Below are 17603 nucleotides of genomic sequence, written 5' to 3'. Positions count from 1 at the left end.
GTACCTTACCTAAATAAAATTGTATTGTATTGTATTGTATAGTTGTTCTGTCATAAATTACCCCAGATGTAAGGGGAGCTGTTATATTAGTCCATAGGTGATCCAGGGTAGTGGCAGATGTTTGAGTGACTCGGGTGGGCTTGGTGATTGTGGGGATTAGCATACAGGAGTGCATGCTACTACGGAAATAGTCAACTTGAGGGTTGTTTTGAAGACCCAGATCAATTTTGAAATCACATCCCAGAATGATGTGATTTTTGTTGAGATTGTTATTTATGATAAGATTCCTTACATTGTCAGAGAATAAAGCTATGTTGGTATTAGGAAATCTATAGATGGCACCGATTATCAGGGAGGATTTAAGGGATTTACTGGAGAACTTGGCAAAGGTATATTCACAATAGTCGTCTCTATCACTAATGACACTATTGCAAGTGAAGGTATCTTTGTAATATATAGCTGTACCGCCACCTTTTTTATTAGGCCTGCAGTTATGAATGGCTTTATAACCAGCTAAATTGTAGAGTTGGGTATAGTCATTACTTAGCCAAGTTTCTGTTAAAATGATGAAAGATAATTTAGTACCTAGTGCTGTAAGAAGTGCATTTATATCATCAAAATGTTTACCAAGTGACCTAACATTTTGGTTGTAAACTGATAAGCAGGTGCTATTTAGGAGTTTGTTTTTTGCAAGATTTGTTGTGTAATACCTGCAATAATGATGATCAATGTGCTGATTTGTGTGGATATGGGACAGAAGATTTCGATCTGGATCAATATCAGTAAGCATATAGATAAGATAATGTCACGATACAATAAGATAAGCAATTTCAGGAACAGATGAAAACTAAATCTGCTGTAAAATAGAAAGTTATTATAGCAAAACACAGCAATATAATAATATAACAATACAATAAGAGCTTACAAAGTATTGAGTCTGCTAAAATTAGAGAATAATTATGGCAAAACACAACAATAAATGCAAGTAAACAAAAGAATTGAAACAATTAGAGGTAGAATAAAGGTCACTAGATAGCCATGGAGGATACACAAGTTTGGTGGAGAGAACAAAAAAATCAGTAGAGACTGTTAAGATGAATATATATAAAATATATCAATCACTTACGTCCTCTAATTACTCAACACAAAGCTGCTATTAGGACAATATCCAATTCTGGCCCCAGACATCACTCGGTACCCCTACTTAAATCTCTGAATATGTTAGACATTAAGTCACTCCACATTCTCTCATGTGTATTATACATATATAAAACGCTAAACTATAATGCCAATCCTGATCTCAAAAGCTTCATAGAAGGTTGTATCAGAACCCATGAGCATCACACCAGAAATAAATACAGTTTTGATATTCCTAGAGTACGACTTAATCAAACTAGAAATGCTCTACAAATCAAGGGGCCCAGAATGTGGAATGACCTTCCCAACCATGTTAAAGACTGTACCTCTCTCAACCAGTTTAAGTTAAAAGCGAAGCTATACCTAATAAATTCCCTGTAACCTACCTTACCCTTCTATTGTCAACCAATGTCTGTTTTTTTCTTTAAAGAGCGCTGTTTGTCGACATAATTGTATTTGTGCTGCTTTTTCATCTATGTTTTCATTTCTTGTTTTCATTCTACTCATTATGCTCAATTAGTATTAAGCTTGTCATTTAAGTTTATCATGCCCGAAACGCTTTGCGTAATAGTGGCTTTAGGCATTGTATGTACTAGCTATACCTATAAGTTAAACAATCCTTGTAAATATTTATTGTATGTATGTACCTTACCTAAATAAAATTGTATTGTATTGTATTGTATATAAAAAAATTTGACAAATGATAATTGTGAAGTAAAATAATCTTAAAGATAATAAATTTTAATTAGCTTAGTTTTAACCTATAATTAGAATGAACTTAATTAAAAGAACAAAATGAGATCAATAATTGATTTCAATAAATGACATAGATCAATTCAATTAAATTTACAATTTAAATGAAATAAGGTAAGATTAGATTTAAGAGTAAAATTTTACAATGAAACTGAGGTAGATGCTTGCATAAGTGCATGGAGACTTGAAGGATTATTTAGGAAATTATATGAATGAGAGAACATTAGGTAAATGGTAAGGCAGAGGCAGCACCTTAGACAAAGTTAGATTAAGTTAGGTTAGGCTCAGGCACTGAAAGAGTTATTTTAAGTACTGGCATCGGTCGGGTTCAGGTTTTCAGATATACCACAATCACTAAGGCAATGGCAATCATGGCACTAATTGGCACTCACTCTAATTGGCACATGGCACTCACTAATGGCAATGGCAATCAATCAATGGCTAAGACTAAGGCAATCATCAGGGCAATGGGGGGGGGGACCGTTGACAAGCCGTCAGCTTCCTGTCTTCGTCGAGGCCACTAGTGTTAGTAGCCCTCAGGTAAATTCAGGTAATCCAGGCAAGAAGACCTCAGCTTCAAAAGGATTTAGCTGCTCTGCAGAAAGTTCAGCACTGGGCAACAAAAATCATTCCTGAACTAAGTCATCTCTCGTATCAGGAATGGGTGAGTGCCGCAGGGCTAACAACACTGCAAACCAGGCATGACATGGCGGATCCCATAGAAACTTTAAACCAAAATTCATACGTACGGCGGGTAGGCCGTTCCATGGGTTCCAACCCGTGGAACAGCCTACCCGCTGAAGCCGTAAACACCAAAACTGTTGAAATTTAAAATTCAGCTTTAAAGAATCATCAGGACAAATGGGTGGAAACTCTGACAAGCCGCCGGCTTCCTGCCCTCGTCAAGGCCACTAGAATGCTAGTGACCCACTGGTAAATTCAGATAAATACAGGTGCCATGGCAGCATCTTTGCCTCAAGTTTGTGACGTCATGCTCCCACTAGCGCTAATAGCTCCAAGCCTCTGACCATGCCAACACTCACATGCAAACACTATTTTATGACTATATTACATTGACTTACCACCTGAAGACGGTTATTGTGTCATAAAAACCTTCTTCGAGTACCTTAATTCTGTTATAGAGTGTGGCTTCATGTTGTCATATGACAGCGGGCCGTGGAGGAAAAAATATTTGACTGAGCGAACCTGTCATACAGTGACGGGCCGGCCACAGCCCCGGGAGACACCTGTCTACCCTCTTCTACACCTGTCTACACCCGTCTACACGTGTCTATACTTGTCTACGCCACCACCTCTGTCGTCCACACCTGCCTACACCTGAGACATGACACTCCAGGCAATAAAATGGCAGGATAAGAAGCTACTGGTCCTTGATCAGCTGCTGCTGCCCATGGAGTCCAAGTACATCACCGTCACCAGTGTTGACGAGGGCTGGCAGGTCATCAACAAGATGCAGGTAGGCCTACCTAGGCCTATACGGGCCGCTTATGGTTATGGGGTCCCAGGCTGCCCTCACTACACTCAGGTATGGGGTCCCAGGCTGCCCTCACTACACTCAGGTATGGGGTCCCAGGCTGCCCTCACTACTCGGGTATGGGGTCCCAGGCTGCCCTCACCACTCTGGTATGGGGTCCCAGGCTGCCCTCACCACTCTGGTATGGGGTCCCAGGCTGCCCTCACCACTCTGGTATAGGGTCCTAGGCTGCCCTCACTACACTCAGGTATGGGGTCCCAGGCTGCCCTCACTACTCGGGTATGGGGTCCCAGGCTGCCCTCACCACTCTGGTATGGGGTCCCAGGCTGCCCTCACCACTCTGGTATGGGGTCCCAGGCTGCCCTCACTACACTCAGGTATGGGGTCCCAGGCTGCCCTCACCACTCTGGTATGGGGTCCCAGGCTGCCCTCACCACTCTGGTATGGGGTCCCAGGCTGCCCTCACCACTCTGGTATAGGGTCCCAGGCTGCCCTCACTACACTCAGGTATGGGGTCCCAGGCTGCCCTCACTACTCGGGTATGGGGTCCCAGGCTGCCCTCACCACTCTGGTATGGGGTCCCAGGCTGCCCTCACCACTCTGGTATGGGGTCCCAGGCTGCCCTCACTACACTCAGGTATGGGGTCCCAGGCTGCCCTCACCACTCAGGTATGGGGTCCCAGGCTGCCCTCACCACACTCAGGTATGGGCTGGGACCGGGGTCCCAGGCTGCCCCGGTTCGTCTAATTACCCAAAGCTACCCGAATTTACTCAAAGCTACCCAAACCTTCCTAGCACTACGTAAGTAATGAAGAAATATGATATATTTACTCAGTATATTGTTGGTGTTGAATGTAGAACATGAAAAAACATTTTTACTCTGAAATAGTATAAATTTATAACAAAATTAGACGAAACCAAGTGGCATGAGAGGTCCTTAGGTTAGGAAGGAACCCATAGGAAGTCGATGATCTAAGCGACAATGTTGTGGAGCGACTTATCCAAGATGAACAAATTATTCAAGATATATTGTTGGCTAGAGGTTATATTAACACTTTCGCGCTCTCGGCGCTCAAAAAAAAAAAATACCCCAGATGCTTTCGGCACTTCGCGCGCCTACGCGGTAAGACCGAAAAAGTGTACACTCTTTTGACTGTCCTGACAATAATTGAAGGCGCACGTATTTAAATTTGGTATCACTGTATTCGCAATGAAATTGTCTATAAGAGCATACCTATAAAATGCCGCCCAAGCATAAGGAGTATCAACACCAAATAAAAAACTATGCAGATCACTCGCCGAGAGCGCCAAACAGCAACAAAATGTTTCCACTTTCTTAATGGTTGCGAAGCCTACAGTTGTCCTACATCGCTAATTTTGGTATCATTGGAATCGCAATAAAATTCTCTACACGGACATATGCATATGAATGTTTAATATAGGTAATTGCCCACCCGCAAGAGTGTGTGAAGTGGAGAGTAGTTAGCCGCGAGCGCACTGGCGAAAACACAGGGGGGAAATCATGCTTGGAAAGTTTATACGTTTCCTGACCCTACTTTTCTATGTATGTATTTCTTTTTTATACCAATGTGTTCGCAATAAAATTTTCTATAAGATGAACTGTATAACATTGGTACAAAGCGTGTGTAAGAGAAGCGCCAAATATAGAACCACGTCGCTCAGTATGCGTTCGCGGCAGAAACGAACGCATTGTTTTCGTTCGTTTGATGTTTGTCATGTTTATACTTGTTGAAACATTTTATAATTTGTATGACAGTGATCGCAGTAAAATTCCCTACACAGACATATACATAACACATACAAATATTTCCCACGTGTTGGATATATCAACGGCTAAAGGGAACCCACTGCCACACGCTCGCCACACCCCCAAACATACTTTGTGTATTTTTTACTCATAGAAGTTTATGTGATATAATATTCATTCTGGTACCAAAAAATTTGCAAATAAATTCTCTACAAAACAAAAGTATCCCCATCCATTTCGGTTAAAAAATGGAATTTATAGAAATATTTTTTCGATTGACGAGAAAAGTAGGCAGTTATGCGGAATCGTAAGAAAAACCAGTGACGAGTTATCTCTAATATAAAGCGCGAAAGTGTTAAGTTATGTTTGGATATGTTAGGTTTAGTTCAGTTTTAGTTTTTAGTTATCATAAGAAAAGCTAAACTTTCATATTATGAGACTAGATTCAAAGAAGCACAAGGCAACATGAAAAGCACATGGAATACCATCTCTAATATCCTAGGAACTAAACAACACTCCCACAACCAGATAACACTAAGGATGGCTATACACCCTCAACTGATTTAGAAATGGCAAATGAATTTAATAGCTTCTTTTCATCGGTTGGTGCTAACCTTGCCAGTAAAATCCCACAGACCCAGACACACATCAACACACATCTCTCAGGCAGCTATCCAAACTCTCTTCTCCTTTCACCAGTCAGCCTGACAGATGTACATACATTCTTTGTACATTCTTGTACAGCCACTAGTACGCTTAGCGTTTCGGGCACTCACTAATAAACAAAGCTGGGAACATTAGTGAAATCCCATCCATTGTATACAAGAGCGCCTCCCATGCCCTTACGCCACCCATAGCTCTGCTATTCAACAAATCATTAGTGTCATACCTTACCTGATATCCTTAAAAAAACAAAGAGTAATGCCAGTTCATAGAAGGAGGTAATCTGGCAGACATAAACAATTATAGACCAATATCAAACCTACCCATACTATCAAAATATTTGAAAAAATTATCTACAAACAGCTCTACTCCTATCTCGTAAAATTCGACATACTCAGCCCCTGTCAGTATGGCTTCCGCTCCCAAAAGAGTACCAATGATGCAATTATTAGTCTCCTTGATATCATTTACTCAGCCCTTGACAAAAATGAGTTTCCGATTGGACTCTTCATTGACCTGAGAAAGGCCTTTGATACTGTTAATCACAACTACCTCCTACATAAACTCCATCATTATGGAATCCGAGGCCATGCCATGGACTATATTCAATCCTATCTTAGTGATAGATACCATTGTGTAGCCATCAATGATATAACCTCTCCCACTCTACCAATAACCATTGGAGAGTCACAGGGCAGCATTTTGGGACCTCTCCTATTTCTTATATACATCAATGATCTGCCTTTATGTCACTAACATTCTGAAACCTATATTGTTTGCTGATGATACTACCCTCATCTACTCTTAACTCCAACCCACATACACTAAATAATGTTGTTAATAATGAACTAAAAAAGTCCACTTATGAATGTCAACCAACAAACTAACACTTAACATAGAAAAGACCTACTACATCTTATTTGGAAGCAAATCAACAAATGCAATTCAGCTTTAGATAGACAATGTTAACATTAGTAGTAAAAATGATGGAAAGTTTCTTGGCCTATTCCTAGACAAGAGACTCAACTTCAGCACCACATACAACACATAACTAAGAAAGTCTCTAAAACAGTTGGTATATTCTCCAAAATCAGATGCTATGTACCTAACTCTGCTCTCATCTCACTATATTATGTACTAATCTATCTCTATCTTAATTATGGTATCTGTGCATGGGGTTCAACCACTGCAAACCACCTCAGGTCCATCATCACCCAGCAAAAATCTGCTATCAGAATAATAACAAATTCTGCTTTCAGACAGCACTCAGCCCCCTTGTTTAACTCCCTAAACATGCTAAACATAATCTCACTCCACTTATTCTCTTGTATCAACTACATTTACAAAACCCTGTTCTTAAATGCAAATCCTGCTCTGAAACTCTCCCTGGACAGTTGTAATAGGACACATTATCACTACACCAGAAATAAATATCTCTCTGATATCCCCAAAGTCAAACTTAATCTGTGCAAACACTCTATGCAAATAAAGGGACCTAGTCAATGGAACTCACTCCCTAATGAATTGAAAAGCTGTCCAACTTTTGCATCATTCAAAAACAAAACTAAAAAGTACCTAATTTCATCTTTATAGTTTTCTACCTTGTTGCTTTAAAATTGCACTGTCTAGTGCTACCCAATCTCCCAATCTTCATGTACCCATTCCAAACAACTTTACCATTTTGATCATTGCTGTCTTCTATGTGCTTTCAATTTGCTGTATGGTGCCTATTAATCTTCGTTTAAATTACCAATCAAGCTGTCAGTGCAATTAATCAGAGCTTTAATATACCTACTAATCTCTCTCATCTCATTTTTTTTCTTTCTTGCAATGTATCTGTTATTTTATTAATTCTGCTAGAATTTATCTACTTAAAATTATCTGTTAGATTAAATTAAGGACCTACCCAAAATGCTGCGCATACTAGTGGCTTTACAAGATTGTAAATTACCATGCTATGTATTCTCACAAACCCAATGTACCTTTTTGTATATAAATAAATATATAAATAAATAAATAAATAAATAAAAGTTAGGTAAGGTTAGGTTTGGGTAGGTTGATTAGGTTAGGTAGGTACTGGAGGCTCATATGCCAGCAAACATTGTCGCTTGGACTGTTGACTTGCTTTGGCGTCACCATCTTCTTATTTTCGTCTAATTTCGTTATAAAATGATACTTTTTCAGAGTAAAAATATGTTTTTCATGTTCTACATTCAGCACCAACATTATAATGAATAAATGTTATATTTATTCATTACTAACATAATGCTAGGAAGCTTTGTGAGGCTTTGAGTAATTTTGGGTAGCTTTGGGTAATTAGACAGACCCGGCTGCCCTCCCCACTCAGGTATTGGGTCCCAGGTTGCCCTCACCACACTCGGGTATGGGGTCCCAGGCTGCCCTCTCCACACCCGGTTATGGGGTCCTGGGGGCTTGTTTACAAATAGTAATTTAGTATAAAATGGGAATACCACTTAGAGGAGTTAGGCTAGTAAGCCAAGCCCCCTAGGAATTAGTCCCAAAAATTCTATATAAAAAAGGTCCGCTGTCTAGTTGCAGATTGTGCAACTGTGCGTACTAGTGGCTTTAGGCATAGTACTGTATCTCTCTTCTCCTTTCACCAGTCAGCCCGACAGATGTTGTGTCCATCGTTCACTTACTATATACCAAAGCTGGGAACATAAGTAAAATACCATCTATGGTATATAAGAGTGCCTCCCATGCCCTTGTGCCACCTATAGCTCTGCTTTTCAACAAAGCTCTAGTATGCCATACTGTTAACCATAACTACCTCTTACTTGAACTCCACCATTACGGAATCCGAGGCCTTGCCCTGAACTATATTCGATCCTATCTTAGTGACAGACACGAATATATAGCCATCAATGAGATAACCTCTCTCACTCTACCATTTTTTTTATTTATATATACAAGAGTTATGTATTTCTTTTGTTGTTCAATGTTTCCAAGGTGTTGCAGAGTTTTAACATTCCTATCAGGAACCTGAAGATGCATCATGTTTTGCAACATTGTCTGAACACATCATATTACCCTTCCTAGGTGTCTTCTGGTCTGTCATCCTGAACTTTGGGAAATCCTTCATATTTCTGAAAGGAGTAAAATTTTATTTTAAAATTTTTGTTGAATAAAATATTTCCCTTATGATTTTTTTTAAGTGACATGTACCAGGATGTTGAAAATTTTGGTCACAAATGTTTTTCATTTACCTACCTACCTATTATATCTTCATAGAATGTATACTGATGCTCTGGTGATTGTTGTGGAGTCATTTTACCAAACAATACTGTAAATAATTTTTTCAAGCCACTAGTGTCTGGAGAGAGGGGACCTGGACCTAGTAACCGCTCATACTTTTCTTCCACTCATTATTTTCTCTATTTTGTCCTCCACAGGGTATTAGTACTAGTCTCAGGACACTTTCGGAAAGTTGTTGTTGTACATGAACTAAAATTAATTTAATTCTGTTTATTTGGGAGAGTTGTGATATGAATCAAAAGGGAATGAATAATAATAATAATAATAATAATAATAATAATAATTTTTTTTTTTCTGGGGGGAGCCCCGTCGGCTCCCCGGAGCTCTCCCAGGCTGATATGCTAATGTCAGACTTTGGCATCAGTCATGTGTATGGAGTTCTTAGGCCTACCGGGGACCACGGCCAGAACCGGGCCCCCTCAGAGAGGCAAGGGGAGCAATGGCCTATAGAAACCCCCGTGTGGTTGGTAGCATTCTATGTCTGCCATCGACTGGAACAGGCACCCAGAAAGGTAAGCGCCTCAAAACAAACCCCTATTCTGGTTAAAATTGCTACCAAAAGCCGAACTAATGGATAGAACTCCCCAACAGAAAACAAGCAAACTAGTGTGACGTCACACGTCGCCGCACCGCTGTCTGCGCAGCTTCCCCCTCCCCGGGAGGGGGAAGGGAGAGCCCCAGACCCTCCACGCTGGCTACCCACACCTCGGTTCTTGAGGCTGATGCTATAGGCGAAGGTCGTGTGCTCTGGCTTCGGTGTCGCTGCAGTACTGTGCTTTGCGTGTGGTGTTTGTTTTTGTAGGTGCGAGAGCCAGGAGTTATCTTCAGTACTCGGGCTGCATGCGCCTATGGCTTCCTTCCCTAGGTGCCCCATAAGTACTGCCCTTGGGGCTTGGGGCCACCTGCCACAGGCTCCTCGGGGTCTGCCTCCGCTGGTCCGTTTTGCCTTTTCACTTTTTCGGCCGCCTGTTGGGCTCTTGGGTATTCTGTTCTCCCTTGTTACCGGCAGGTAAGAGGCAGTTTGCACTGGTAGGGACGCAGGGTGCTGCATAGCTTGTATTCCCGACATAGCGGCCGGCTCTGTTCCTTGGGGTTCGCTGTCCTCTTGTGGTGTTTTGTTTTTCTTTTTGTTTTTGTCTGGTGTGGGGTTCTGCCCTATTATTCCACTGGTGTTTGCCCTTCCACAGTTCTCCTCAGTGGCTCCCCTCCTGCTAGGTCCCCGTGAGTGTACACGTCCCTGGGGTACAGCTATAGAAGTTCGCTTCGTAGTTTTGGGCGCCGGTTAGCAGCGCCCTGCCTGGGACTACCTGAACGCGAGTCCTCTTAAAGTAAACGCTCAGGACCCTGGGAATCTCCTAGGGGGCGCATGAGTCCGATGGATGTGACCCCCGGAGTCCCCGCTCGCTGTGTGCGAGTTTGAGGGTTGCTCGAGGGTCTTTGCAATGAGGGTCCCCTTGTCTCAGGGTGACCCCTCATTGTTTTTGCCTCTGCCACCCTGCCTGTTGGGTCAGTGATACTTTCGACCCTGAGTCCTGTGAGTAATTACCTAAGTGTAATTACCTAAGTGTAGTTACAGGATGAGAGCTACGCTTGTGGTGTCCCGTCTCCCCAGCACTCTTTGTCATATAATGCTTTGAAATTACTGACTGTTTTGGCCTCCACTACCCTCTCACTTAACTCGTTCCAACCGTCTACCACTCTGTTTACAAAAGTGAATTTCCGTATATTTCTCCGGCAGCTTTGTTTCGTTAGTTTAAATCTATGACCTCTTGTTCTTGAAGTTCCCGGTCTCAGGAATTCTTCCCTATCAATTTGATCTATTCCTGTTACTATTTTGAACGTAGTGATCATATCGCCTCTTTTTCTTCTATCTTTTAGTTTTTGCATATTTAATGCCTCTAACCTCTCCTCGTAGCTCTTGTCCTTCAGTTCTGGGAGCCACTTAGTGGCATGTCGTTGCACTTTTTCCAGTTTGTTGATGTGCTTCTTAAGATATGGGCACCATACAACCGCTGCATATTCCAGCTTTGGTCTAATAAAAGTCGTGAACAATTTCTTTAGTATTTCTCCATCCATGTATTTAAAAGCAATTCTGAGGTTAGAAAGTGTAGCATAGGCTCCTCGCACAATGTTCTTAATGTGGCCCTCAGGTGACAGTTTTCTATCTAGAACCACCCCTAGATCCTTTTCTTTGTCAGAATTCTTTAAATATTTCTCACATAATTTATAGGTTGTGTGGGGTTTATGTTCTCCAATTCCACATTCCATAACATGGCATTTATTCACATTAAATTCCATTTGCCAAGTGTTGCTCCATATACTTATTTTGTCTAGATCTTCTTGAAGGGCATGACAATCATCTAGGTTTCTTATCTTCCCTATTATCTTAGCATCATCAGCAAACATGTTCATGTAATTCTGTATTCCCACTGGTAGATCATTTATGTAGACAATGAACATTACCGGTGCAAGAACTGAACCTTGTGGTACTCCACTCGTGACACTCCTCCAATCTGATACCTTGCCTCTGATTACGGCCCTCATTTTTCTGTCAGTTAGGAAATTTTTCATCCATGTTAGTAGCTTACCTGTCACTCCTCCAATATGTTCCAGTTTCCAGAACAACCTCTTATGGGGAACTCTGTCGAAAGCCTTTTTTAGGTCCAGATAGATGCAGTCAACCCTACCATCTCTGTCCTGTAAAATCTGTGGCTTGATCATAAGAACTGAGTAAGTTCGTTACACAGGATCTTTCAGATCGAAAACCATACTGTCTGTCTGATATTATGTCGTTTTCCTCCAGGTGTTCTACCCATTTAGTTTTAATTATTTTTTCCAATATTTTGACTATTACACTTGTCAATGATACAGGTCTGTAATTAAGGGGGTCTTCCCTGCTTCCACTTTTGAAGATTGGAACTACGTTAGCCTTTTTCCACACATCAGCTACAACTCCTGTACACAGGGATGCCTGAAAAATCAGTTGAAGTGGAATGCTGAGCTCAGGTGCACATTCTCTCAGAACCCATGGTGAAACTCCATCCGGACCAACTGGTTTGTTCTTACTTTGCTCCTTGAGCATTTTTTCCACTTCGTCTCTAGACACCTCTATGTGCTCAATGTTGTTCTCTGGAATTCGTATTGTGTCTGGTTCCCTAAAGATTTCATTTTGTACAAACACACTTTGGAACTTTTCATTTAGTGTTTCTCACATTTCCTTTTCATTTTCCGTGAATCTATTTCCCATTTTCAACCTCTGAATATTATCCTTTACCTGCAGTTTGTTGTTTATGAATTTATAGAATAGACCTGGTTCTGTTTTATATTTGTCTGCAATCCCTTTTTCAAAATTTCTTTCTGCCTCTCTCCTCACTGCCGTGTAGTTGTTTCTCGCATCTTTGTATCGCTGGTATGTTTGGGGGTTTGGCCTCTTCCTGTATTGAATCCATTTTTGTGTCTTTTGGTCTCTGGCCCTCTCACAATTTCTATTGAACCAACTCTGTTTCCTAGTTCTACATCTCTGTTTTGGTATACAAAATTTTGTGCCTTTATCATATATTTCACAAAACTTGACATACATCTCATTCACTTCCTTGCCTAGCATCAAGTCTGTCCAATTATACTCACAAAAAAAAAAATTCTAAGGTCGCCATAATGTCCTCTCCTGAAGTCAGGTTTTTCAACTGCTTCAACCTCCTTATTTTCTTCCAGATTATAACGCATTGCATGCTTTATTCCCAAGAAGACATGGTCACTTTCACCCAAGGGAGGAAGGTACTGAATGTCAAATATCTCTTCCTCCTTCCTGGTAAATATCAAATCTAGCATGGAGGGAACGTCCCCTTCCCTCATCCTCGTAGCTTGTTTAACATGTTGATACAAGAATGTTTCCAGGATGAGGTCTACAAATCTACAGGTCCAAAAATCTTCTGTTTTAGCTTCATATGCTTCCCAGTCTATGGATTTCAAGTTGAAGTCACCGACTATCAACAGTCGTGATCTATCGTTATCCGCTCTTGCTATAATCTCTCTCATTATTTTTATAAAACCTTCTCGTTTACTATCTAGCTCCTCCTCTGACCATGTGCTGCTTGGCGGTGGACTATATGCATTTATGACCATTAGTTTATCATCCTCATGGCAGATCTCTAGTGCCATTATATCAACTTCTTGTGGATTGGCAGTCATTATTTCGTTCACCTTTAGGTGTTCTTTTACCAGCACAGCAACGCCACCGCCTTTCCTAATTTTTCTGTCCCGCGTCCAAATTGAGTAGCCCCTTGGGAATATGATCTCATTTAAAATAACATCTTCAAGTTTTGTCTCCGTGAGTGCAACAATGTCTGGTGTCTGCAGCTGTATTACATCACTTAACTCCAGTATCTTCGATCTCACACTATCTATGTTGGTGTATGCAATCTTCAGGAACTTGTTCCCCCCTCTCCTTATTCTTCACTCCCCTCCCCCCCTCTCTATTGATTTTGTTGGTTTACCTTTATCTACACATTATATGTGAGTGTTGCTGCTTGCTTGTGACTCAATTTACCCAATTCTCTGATGATTCTATTCGGGTACAGGCGGCGCGTGCGTTGCAATCTAGGTTTCGTCTGTTGAATGCGCTCGCATAGTTGCTCACCTGGATTCCTCGGGGCTGCCCCGCTTTGCTTTTTGAGACCCAGACTTGGGGGTGGGGGTCGCTTCGATCCTGGTTCAGTCCGCACCTCCTCGTCCTTCCCCTTCTGTTCGTTCTGGTCCCCCCTCCCCCCCCGTGCTTCCGGCCCCGAAGCATCTGAGGGTTTCGGGGTCAGGGCAGGGGTTACTTGATCTCGAGACTCGGGCAGCTTCGGGGGATGCCCCTTCCGGGGGAGCGGCAGAAGCATTCGAGTCTTGTCTCCCGGCCGAAGCTTCTGGGTCTGACCAGTGGGCCCCCTTTCTTCCGGCTTCTATGGCTGCTCCGTCCTTGTCTTGTGGGGTCGGGGCTTGGAGAGAGGACTCGGCCCCAGGTCCTGCGGTGAAGGACCTTGAGGCTGGGGAGGGGCTGACTTGGGGGCCTTGGGCCCTGCTGGACCCCGCCTGGGTTTTTCTTCCCTCTGAGCGGGGCTTATTGTTACAAGGTGTGGGGTTTTCTTTTCCCCCCTCTGCGTACGAGTTGGATTTGGTGTCGACCCCTCCCTTGGTTCGGTTCCGTGTTCCCTGGGTATGTCGGTTCCGTCTTTCCGGAGGTTTTCTGCTTATCGCATCCAACCTGGTGTGGTGCGGGCGGCCTTTGCAACTTATCTCCTGCGTGACCCGGATTATGCCTCGGAAATGGATCCCTCTGAGTTCAGGTTTGGGACTTCGTTCCCTTTCTGGCTCCGTTACGAGGTTCCGGAGTCGTCCTGGCTAGCAGACTGCCCCTTGTTTGTTCTGGATTCCTGGCATTTCTTCTGTCGTTCCCGCACGCTGGAGTGGCGGGAAGTTTCCACGGTGCTTCAGGTTTTCCTGGGCGGCGATCTTGAGTACCTGAATGAGTGCTTGTTTGCCCCTGCCCTTCCCTGCGATGTGGGCGTTATTCAGCTCCATGTGCAGGTTCCCACCCTTTCGGCGGTGCTCATAGCGGAGGACTTGCGCGCCCGGGGCCTTTTGGCTTCGGCCTTGTGGTTCTTTTCCCTCCTGGAGCTGTCTTCGGATTGGCTCGTGGAGGATGTGAGGACGCTTGGGTCCAGCGCCTTGTCCTCGGCAGCTCGTTTGTCAGCTGCCTTGTTGAAGCTGTTCACACCGATTTTGCGGGATGCAGTTTCCCTGTTTTATGCTTCCCGTCTCGCATGTCGGCAGATGGTGCTGGGTTCCTTCGTGGAATCTGCTTGGGCTCTGGCTCATAGGCATTCTTTGCCTTTTTGTCCTCTTCTGTTTGAGGAGTCGGCCGTGGCGCAGTTTATAAAGGCTGCATTGTCGGCTTGTCGTCCAATGTCAGACTTGTTGGTTTTCCGGGGATCCCGGGGTGGGTCTTCCCGGAAGGGTCGTGCCAGGGCTCGGGGTTCCTCTCATCGTAGTAGGCCACTGGTGTCAGGATTGAGTTCGGCTCCTACTTCGGACCCTCCCTCATCTGGTCGGCGCGGTGTTCACTCTGTGCGGGGTTCTGGGTCTCGTAAGGGTTGTCGGCCCTTTCGAGGTTTGCCCCATTGACGGGGCAATGGGGGGGGGGGGCGGCTTGCGCTGTTCGCCCATGCCTGGTCCCACGATTCGTGGGCGTTTCGGGTCGTGTCTGTCGGCCTGCGGTGGTGTTGGGTGGCCCCTCCCCCTTTGGGGGGTCAGGGATGGCAGGGCAGGTTTCTTCCCCTGCGCTCTGTTGGGTCGTTTTGTAGTGGGTTCGCTTGGGCGTTGTCGAAACGACGTCGTCCCTCAGATGGGTTTCCCGTCTGTTTCCGGTCCTGAAACGGGACTGTGTGGACCTGCGGTTCATTCTGGACTTGTCCCACCTGAACCTCTGGGTTCATTGCCCCTCCTTTCGGATGACTACACTGTCTGAGGTTCAGCTCCTCTTGGAGCCAGGCGCTTGAATGGTGTCCCTGGACCTCTGGGACGCTTATTGGCATGTCCCGATTCATCCACGGTTCAGGGACTGGCTCGGTTTTGTTGTGGGGCGTCTGAGTTACCGCTTTCGCTGTCTCCCGTTCGGGTTGAACCTGGCACCTCGCGTGTTTACGCACCTTACACGGGTTGTAGTAGCCCGTTTGCATCTCCTAGGTGTTCGGGTGTTGGCCTACCTCGACGACTGGCTGGTTTGGGCTCCCAGCCGGTCAGCTTGCTTGCTAGCCAGGGATTTGGTTCTTTCCCAACTCGCCGGGTTCGGGTTCTTGGCGATCTGGAGGAAGTCCCATCTGGTCCCCTCTCAGGTTCGGACTTGGCTGGGTCTCGTTTGGGACTCTCGGACCGCCTCCTTGTCTCTCCCTCCGGAGTCTCTCCTGCGGCTGCGGTCCCGCCTTCGTCTGTTTCTGGTGGGCCCGCGGGTCACCCGGCGGTTGCTCGAGGGGCTGTGTGGGAGCCTGAACTTCGCGATGGTGGTCTACCCGCCGGGTCAGGTTTGGCTTTGTCGGCTGTTCTGGTTCCTTCGGGGTCACCCCTTCCGCCTCTCTCGCGATTGCAGGGTTCGACCCCGGGGGTCTTGCGTCGGCTGCTGCCTCTCCGGCTTCCTCTTTGGGTTTTTCGGGGTTCAGTGCCTTGGTGCCTACCCGAGCCCTTGCTCGATGTGTACACGGATGCGTCGTCTCTCGACTGGGGTTTTGTGACCAGTGCTCACCAGGCCGGCCAGGGGCATGGTTTGTCCGTCGAGCTCACAGCACGGTGTGCAAGTTCGCGGCAGTGTGGTTTGCTCTTTGGAGGATTCGGGTAGCCCGCGGATCGACGATTCGGCTCCATTCGGACTGCTCTCCGGTGCTTCATTGCCTGAACCGCGGGGGTTCGATGCGGTCCTTGTCTCTTTGGGGTTGATCGCTTCGGGTGACTCGTCTGCTGAGTTCTCGGGGTTTGGCTCTCCTGGCGGTTCACGTACAGGGAGTGTCCAACGTCTTGGCCGACGCCCTGTCTCGCTTCGTTCCCCTCTCCACAGAGTGGACGGTCGACGATTTGTCCTTCCATTGGCTTTGACAGACGTTCGAGCGCCCCGAGGTGGACCTCTTCGCGTCGGCGTTGTCGCGGCGTCTTCCCGAGTATGCGGCGCCCTTCCCTGATCGCTAGGCCGTTGGGGTCGATGCCTTTCGGCTAGACTGGTCGAGGTGGGGGTTTCTGTACCTCTTTCCCTCGACCTGGCTGTTGCTCCAGGTCCTGACTCGCTTGGAGACTTACCAGGGGAGAGTTGTCCTTCTGGCCCCTTGGTGGCCGGCCCAGCCTTGGTTTCAGGGGCTGCTTGCTCGGTGTTCGAACCCGAGGGTTTTCCCGCGGCTCCGCCTCTTTCCGCAGATCGGGCCGGTACGCCACATGGCTGGTTCGATCTTCTCCTCAAGTCTTCGCGTATGGGTTTTTTGACTCGAGTGTATCATCATCCCTATGGTGATCAGGTGGCCTCCTTGTTGGTGTCCCACCTGAGGGCTTCTTCTCGGTGGCAGTATGAAGTTTCCTGGCGGTCCTTCTGTTTCTTTTTGCGTCTTCGTCGTGTTAGTTCATTGTCTCTTAGGGTGGTCTTGTCCTTTCTCTCATGGTTGTTTCAGGACCATCATCTTATGCCTAACACTGTCACCTTGCATCGTGCGGCACTGGCGGAACTGCTTCAGCTTGCCTTCGGTATCGATGTTACATCTGTGCCGTTTTGCAAGGTGTCTCGTGCCTTGTTTCACCTCCGGCCTGCTCATGCGCTGCCTGAGCCGTCCTGGTCTTTGGACCGAGTGCTCGCTTACCTTTCGTCTCCTCGTTTCGTTGTGGCCCCTTTAGTCCGGGACTGTTTCTCCCAGGCTCTTTTCTTGTTGGCATTAGCCTCTGGGGTTCGGGTAGGGGAGCTTCATGCTCTCCTCTGGCGCAGGGGTTTCTGCACTTTTG

General features: G+C 45.2%; 1 protein-coding gene across 2 annotated transcripts in view; it reads left to right on the top strand.

The window, feature by feature from the left end:
* The first annotated feature begins 3070 nt into the window (after positions 1-3070).
* The window catches only part of LOC123770548 (methylthioribose-1-phosphate isomerase), a 177077-nt gene continuing 162544 nt past the window's right edge, over positions 3071-17603 (top strand). Inside the window, exon 1 of one of the 2 annotated variants that reach the window (XM_069301891.1) lies at positions 3071-3367. In XM_069301891.1, the coding sequence (XP_069157992.1) occupies positions 3236-3367 (132 nt within the window). In that variant the 5' untranslated portion in view covers positions 3071-3235. The remainder of the gene's footprint in view (positions 3368-17603) is intronic. The other variant, XM_045762558.2, reaches the window with a different exon arrangement.

This window comes from Procambarus clarkii, chromosome 46 (genome assembly GCF_040958095.1).
Source record: "Procambarus clarkii isolate CNS0578487 chromosome 46, FALCON_Pclarkii_2.0, whole genome shotgun sequence".
NCBI classification, from domain to species: Eukaryota; Metazoa; Arthropoda; class Malacostraca; order Decapoda; family Cambaridae; genus Procambarus; species Procambarus clarkii.
This window is presented reverse-complemented; position numbering and strand designations above follow the sequence as displayed.